Consider the following 7,036-nt stretch of genomic DNA (forward strand, 5'->3'; position numbering starts at 1 on the left):
GGTGCCGTACGTTTGGTACTTGGATCGATTGGATCATGAAGACGTTCGACTACATCAACCGCGTTAATCTAACGCTTCCGCTTTAGGTCTACGAGGGTACATGGACACACTCTCCCTCTCTCGTTGCTATGCATCTCCTAGATAGATCTTGCGTGAACGTAAGAATTTTTTTGAAATTGCATGCTACGTTCCTCAACAGGTGGACGTCTGCCTGATGATCCTAGACCGGTCCTCCTTGGCCTAGGCCAATGCAAGGTCAGGGTAGACGAGCACCCAGTCCGACGCCACGAACTCGGCCGACATTCGTTGCATCGGTCCCGCAACGCGGCCTTGGATGCCGCCTTCTCGGCTGCCATCATTGTGCGGGACAACGTGTTGCCGCCGCCACGACTGAGGTACTGCAGAGGCGTCCGCGTGTGTTCACAAGCTCCGGGGAGAACGCGTCCTCCTTCACGTCATTGTTGTTTTGAAGCACAAAAAACACAACTGTGGTCGAGAAGGACGGTTGCATTATCACTTGCAGTATGAGTTGTCCTTCGCAAAACAAGAAATCCCGCGTAATTGCTTATTGCCGTCTCCCATCTCCAATTGAGAATATCTACCAATAGTGACATGGAAGAGCGTAGCGGTTAATAAAAGCAGTAGAGCTGACGGGAGCAGTGTACCCAATCTACATATACTCCTTCTAGGATAAGGAATCTAAGTGTGCATACTCGCATGGAGAGGTACAACAAACTTGTCGGAGGTAAAGCCGCAGAGGTGATATCGCCGATTAGCTATGTGCGGAGTGTAGGAGCATATCAATGTACGATGTATATTATTTTCTTCTGTTTATCGATTTATTTCGACAAACTTGAAATCTTGGGTTTCTAAAAACCAAGTTTCCGAAATCCATGGGTTAATTAGAGTGGCCAAAGAAGATTTGATACGGTTAAACCATTTTCCTAGTTTATAAAGATTGCATTCTGTGTATATCCTCTCTATCGAAACAACGCTTTAGAGAAGAGGGTATAAGAGGGCACTTGGATCTTTTGGTGCCGGTATCCGCCAGTTGCCCTCTTGCCTGAACTTATGAAAAAAAAAAATTTGAAAAGTTCCACATTTAACTCTCGCTGTTTTCGCCGTGTTGCTGCTGACATACACAACCATTCTTTTAATGCCGCTTTCCCGCCCTCATTGTTACCACAATACTCGATGTGGGCCTCCTTCCAATATTTCCGACTTGCTGAGGAGGCCACCGCCTTGAACGGACCATCTGTCGTGTCCTTAGGCTGGTTGTAATGGGTAGTATCATAAGTTAGTATCATGTATATGATACTAGTATATGATACTACCTCCCTAATGCATAGTATCATATAGTAGTATCATAGATGACTTTATTTATTGCCATGCATAACACATACTAGTGTAGCATTTATTATGATACGGTATCATGATATGATACTCAATCCTCTCTTATTTCATTTAATTCTATGCCACCTCATTAAAGTTGTCTAGTTGGCATGCATGATACTACCTATGATACTCCCATTACAATCAGCCTTATCTCGCTCCCATGGCATCCTGCCGCACCGCCTCCCAAGATGGACAGGAAGAGTAGAAAGAAAGGAAAAGAAAAGGAAAATGACTGATAGTTTCTAATCTGGGAGTATCCAAAAAAATTAATACTCCCTTCGATCCATATTAATTGTCACCGATTTAATACAACTTTGTTGTATTAAATCGGGGAAAATTAATATGGATTAGAGGGAGTAGAACTTTTAGAGACCCCTATAAAACCATACAGAGGCTATTGTGCTAGAGTTACTCTAAACTACTCCTGAACTCTTAATCGCCACGCTGCTGTGACGTTTTAACCACGAATATGCTGTTTCATTCCCTGGCACCGCCCAACCAAAGGCTCCTCCCTCGCCAGGTTAGGTTAAAAGGCCGCAGAAACGAATAGTATAGTTTGCAGCCAACACCATTTTCTCCAATAATAAGAATGAAATGATACAACCCATAGCCAAAGCGTTTCACTACAGAATAATTATGTATGCCGACTTGTTTCTGCCACATGTGCACCAAAATTCCTGAGCACACGACTACGAATCAGAAGCCACAATAAAATGGTCACCGGCAAGTACTCAACACTCGCACATGCGTTTCTTACATACACATAAGCTAGCTAACGGTTATACGGATGAAGCGGCCTACCAAATGGAGGATACTGACCTCCCTGCCCAGGAAAGCCCATCATCTGCGGCCCGGCACCAGGAGGAAACTGCTGATTGCCATATACTGGAAACTGCGGCATTGATTGCATATGACCCTGTGGAAACGGCGGGCCTCTATAACCTGGACCTTGCATCATTTGAGGACCTGGAGGTAGCTGCTGCCTTCCATGGCCAGGGAACGACATCGCTTGATGGTTGGGCATCTGTTGATTTCCTTGACCTGAATGCTGTGACATTTGAGCTTGATTTGGGCCTTGCGGGAACCCTGGGGCTCCATAGCCTTGTAGAACTCCCTGGCTGGCGTATTGTTGAGGTCCACCTGAAGCAGTTTGTGGGTGTGGCTGACTGGAAGGAAGGGATGGTGCTCCTGGTGTTGCCAGAATAGATGTAGTCCCTGGTGCTGCTACTACATCAGCTGCTGTGGAAGGAGCACTGCTGTATGGTGGCGCAGTAGAGCCAGCAGCAAGCATTGGCTGAGGGCCAAGAATGGAAGGTTCATGGTTAGCAGGAGCACTGTTCGCCCCAGTGTAATCTCGACCCCGCTCATTGTTGATCTGAAACAAGATAAAAACATCACCAAGGATTTAACATCTGATATTACTAGTTCATATCAGGCACAAGTAGTTTTGCCTGGTGCATCGAAATCTTTATTCCTCAGCACGATGGTGCATTTGTTATACCAAATTTGGACATAACGAGGGAGTGGTGCATTACCCTAACATTAAGATCGGTATGGCGTGAAAACGCGAGGTGAAGCTTGCAATATCCGCCTTCATAGATGCTGTGTCCTTCTAATGCTTCTCTTGCTTTAACTGCAGTTTGAATATCTGCAACAAAGGCGTAAAAGTTTGAGAGACATGCTGCACGCCAAGAACTTTTTGAGTTTTGTGTACTTGCAATTTTTTTTACCTGGATACTGGATTAGTGCATGGAAGCCAGAGTTCTTCTCAAAAATAGCAATCTTCTGTACAAACCCAAAAGCAGAGAAGACCTGCCAATTACAGGAACAAATGGTTGGTGCCATGTATTTTACATATGATGACTTCATGGTATTTAATACATTACCTCGTGAAGAGCATCAATTGTAACAATATACTGCATATTCTCAACTGACGCAAGCAGAACATTGCTCTCTGCCTCCTCCTTCTTCCCATCCTGGGCCTAACCCAACCACTACGTTAGCATAAGAAAAATACCAAATCATATACGCACGGAGGTTAGAAGTATTACCACTCCAGATCCATCAATAGCAGAAGGTGCAAGGGGAAGGTATGGGTTTGTATAATCCCTAAAGAGGAAAAGAAACCAATAAGTGAGGATCTTTCAACGCCAAAATGAGAGGAAATAGTTAAACAATAGCTTAGTGTCATAGGGTAATAGAATATCATGAGACAAACAATTATTTTTGCCCATGTTTGTAGTGAGAAAAAAATGGTAGGAGAATGTGATGAACGTTCAGGAAGCAGCAAGATAGCAATTCTTACCTACTCCTATGACTCTGAAACTTGACATTTAGAACAGAGTGTGCTGAATAATTTATTCTTAAAGTGCAGGACCCATCAAGTTCTGGAAGCAAGTAGCTGCAGCAGAAGCATAGATAGTTATCCATCAGTCTTGAAAAATAGTACAATAGAAATATAACCTGAGAACGATACCTAGGAATGCATCTGCCATCCAGAGCAGCTTTTGCAGATGACGCGGTCTCAGCATCAGAAAATTGTATCAACGCCTATAAGACAGGGATAAAAAACATAATTCCATATAAAACCTACCAGGACAAAGAAAAGGAAATCATGCTGCTTGTTCTTAAAAAGAGAAACCATCATGCAAGATTTGAGGGGATGATCAGATGATGAACTGTTACTAAATGAGTACAAGTAAAACCGTCACCTGATAACCAGATGCCTTTTCAAAGGTAGCAATCTTGTGAACATATCCAAAAGCAGAAAATACCTGGGTAAACAAAGTTCGGTTGTCAATATGACAAGTACAATAATATAGTAAAACCAATTGCATGCATTTAGATAAAATGGAAAGACAAGCAAGCTTAAGTCGGGAAATAAGCTACAAAGGCCAACTAATATCTGAATGCAGAGTGCCACAAAGACTCAATTATAATAAAGCATGAAGAAAAGCACAGAAGCATACAAGGTAAATTCCTCACTAACCATGACACTCACAGGGAAGAGTTTGAAGGCAAGTTTTGAGGTCTTACTAGCAGATCATTTTTTTTCAAAAGGAGTCCTCTAAACCGCTAAAAATACAAAACCATAGAAGTTCTGCTTATATTATCACCGAGTCAATACTTTCCATTTGTTAGCGTTTATAACAGATGGCCAAGAGAAGGCAGCAAGCAGCAGATCTACAAAGCATTGATATTCCAGTGCCGCTAAAAAAAGGAACTACAAGTTCAGCTGAACAAGGTCCCAACACTGAAAAACAACTTTTAGGCATGTCTTCGCATCAGCAAGTGAGGAACTGTTAAAACAATTGCAATTCTATACAAAATTTAAAGCTCAATTGAACAGAATTGAGTACAGGTATGTCAGTCACTTGAGACTAGAAGGCATAAAGAATGACAGAAGCAGTTGCTAAAGCCAAACAAGCACAAAGTGTTCAACAAAGGATGCACTGCATGTTGAGGCCTTACCGATTAGCTGATGTACTTTTTAAAACTTTACTGATCTATAGTTATGTATAAGTATAGGCTAACTGTTCAAGGTCTCCATCATGATAACTGTTATAGGATTGTTCCGTGACATCATTTCTGTGTGATGCTATTTGCCAAAATTATTTGAGGGCATGAAATCGTGAACAATGTATGCATGTTTAGTGGTTCTGGCAAAAAGATACGAATTGTTGCCTCTAGCCTATTTGTATTGAATTGTGATATAACAGGGAACTACAATTCTGGCATCTTCATCTTGTGTTTTCTTTACGGTAACGGCTTCATCTTGTCCTGGTGGCTTTCTGGAGATAGTTGAAAACAATACTATCCTCACATCTTTATTTGTTCCTGTACACAGTGTCAAGTACCTCGGAAACATCAAATTCAAAAAGTATTTCATGCAATCCTCATTGAGACAACATGTAAACCAACTTTTTGTCACTAACTATTACGTAGTCAACAAACATGAAGGGGGAGGAAGGGAAAGGGAGGGAGAAGGAGGATGGGAGGGAGAGAGGGAGGGAGTGGATGTTAACATCCTAGCGGAGGATATAGTTTGAGGGAAGGGAAGGGGGTAGGGCAGCGATGAGTAAGGGAGAGGAAACGAACACACACAGTTGTTCCTGATGCGGTTGCCAGTCATGATACTCCGTGACAACAGCCTGCTAATCCATTTGGACCATGTAAAAAATGGGCTACAAGTTACTAAGGCAGTCCTGGCAAATCAAATTAATCCTGCAGACATCAGACTAAGTAAACAACAGAAATCATACTAGGACTCTTAACTTCCTTACCAAGTGTAGAACATCTATGCTGACAGCATCTGGCAGAACACCCTCCATTGTCACTAGCAAAACATTGCCTGCAGCATCCCCGGTATTCTTGCTGTTGACAATCTCCTGTCTATTGGAGTACTGAAGGTACACATTCTTGCCTCTTACCTGTGCTGGCTCCGCTGATGATGCATAGTATGATATCATAGCAATTGCCTGATTTTGGTCAGCCTGCAAAGACAGAATGTAAAACTTAACTAGTGTTCGGTATCTACTATGGAGCATACCAAACTACAGTCTAGACTTGTATATTTCTTTTTCCTCGCATAATCAGTCAAAATTCCTTAAGACAAACTCCAGACACAATTTCCACCAAGATTGCGCTCGTTTAATTGTAAAGAACATGACAACAACTAAAGGTTTCTTCCTGTGCAAGATGTCTTATACAGCTCTAAAGGCCTTAACAGTTTATGAATGGCACAACTCACTGACTAAACACACGAACAGGACGCCCCCTTATATCCCCACACTCGATACGGGAGAGAGGGAAGGGGTGGGTGGGTGGGTGGCTGAGGAACTAAACTGACTCTCAACCCAAATACTCATATAGGCCGAAACTATAACGAAGATACAATCAAGGATCTGGAACTAATACTCACGAATTCGATGAACGCCTGGTTCCTGTTGGCGCCGACGTTGCACTTGGTGTTGACGACCTTGCCGAAGAGGTTGCCCAGCTCGGTCAGCTCCTCGTCGGTGCACTCCCACGGCAGGTTCCTCACGTGTATCACCTTCGATGGAGGCTGAGTGTACCGGAACTGCGGGTTCCCGCCGGAAGCCATTCCCACCCCCCAAAAGCTCCTCCTACCTCCCGATCTTAACTCGGCAGGTGATCGCGATAAACAGATCCCCTCAGGAGGAAACTGTCAGTGGATACGCTCGCGACCAAGGCGCGTCAAAGTAGGAGCCTGAACTTAACGGCGGCGAGCGGCGAGCGGCGGTTCTCGTCGACGATGTGGAGAGGCGACAGGCCGGACCGGAGGAAGACGGGTTGGATGGATTGTCAAATCGAAAGGCTTCAGAGCCGCCTGCTGCCTAGGGTTTCGTGTGGGCTCCTGTGGGAAGAGAGAGTACGGAGAGAGAGGCAGCTGGGCCAGGGGCCTCGGGCCGCCAGGCAGTCGTCTTTCGGTGGATTGTGGGCTTGGGCCATGAAGCTGCAAATCTCGAGGCAATTATCCGACGGCGCACAACACGTCGCCAGAGAAACCCACTTCTAAACCACATCGTGACTAGTACAATGCTCGTGCGTTGCTACGGGTAAAAGCAGAATACCCATGTGTTGCCACGGAATAATAAAAATATGGACACATTGATCAAAT

General features: G+C 44.1%; 1 protein-coding gene across 1 annotated transcript; it reads right to left on the bottom strand.

The window, feature by feature from the left end:
• Positions 1–2,002: 2,002 nt before the first annotated feature.
• LOC123070150 (polypyrimidine tract-binding protein homolog 1) lies at positions 2,003–6,784 on the bottom strand. Its single transcript, XM_044493174.1, has 10 exons — positions 6,317–6,784; positions 5,679–5,888; positions 4,107–4,169; positions 3,872–3,945; positions 3,701–3,796; positions 3,447–3,504; positions 3,282–3,377; positions 3,126–3,207; positions 2,931–3,043; positions 2,003–2,770 (listed from the first exon to the last, which is right to left on the bottom strand). The coding sequence occupies exons 1-10, from the start codon at positions 6,497–6,499 to the stop codon at positions 2,168–2,170; spliced, it is 1,578 nt and encodes a 525-aa protein (XP_044349109.1). The 5' UTR covers positions 6,500–6,784; the 3' UTR covers positions 2,003–2,167.
• Between the last annotated feature and the right edge of the window lie 252 nt (positions 6,785–7,036).

Source organism: Triticum aestivum, chromosome 3B (assembly GCF_018294505.1).
Source record: "Triticum aestivum cultivar Chinese Spring chromosome 3B, IWGSC CS RefSeq v2.1, whole genome shotgun sequence".
Lineage (NCBI taxonomy): Eukaryota > Viridiplantae > Streptophyta > Magnoliopsida > Poales > Poaceae > Triticum > Triticum aestivum.

Excerpts from the sequence above, each read along its gene's own strand:
- LOC123070150 (XM_044493174.1), bottom strand. The coding sequence starts at position 6,499 with ATGGCTTCCGGCGGGAACCCGCAGTTCCGGTACACTCAGCCTCCATCG. Across the intron at positions 3,044-3,125 it reads TGCACTAATCCAGTATCCAG|ATATTCAAACTGCAGTTAAA; the intron begins GTAAAAAAAATT and ends CCTTTGTTGCAG. Across the intron at positions 2,771-2,930 it reads ATACCGATCTTAATGTTAGG|ATCAACAATGAGCGGGGTCG; the intron begins GTAATGCACCAC and ends ATCTTGTTTCAG.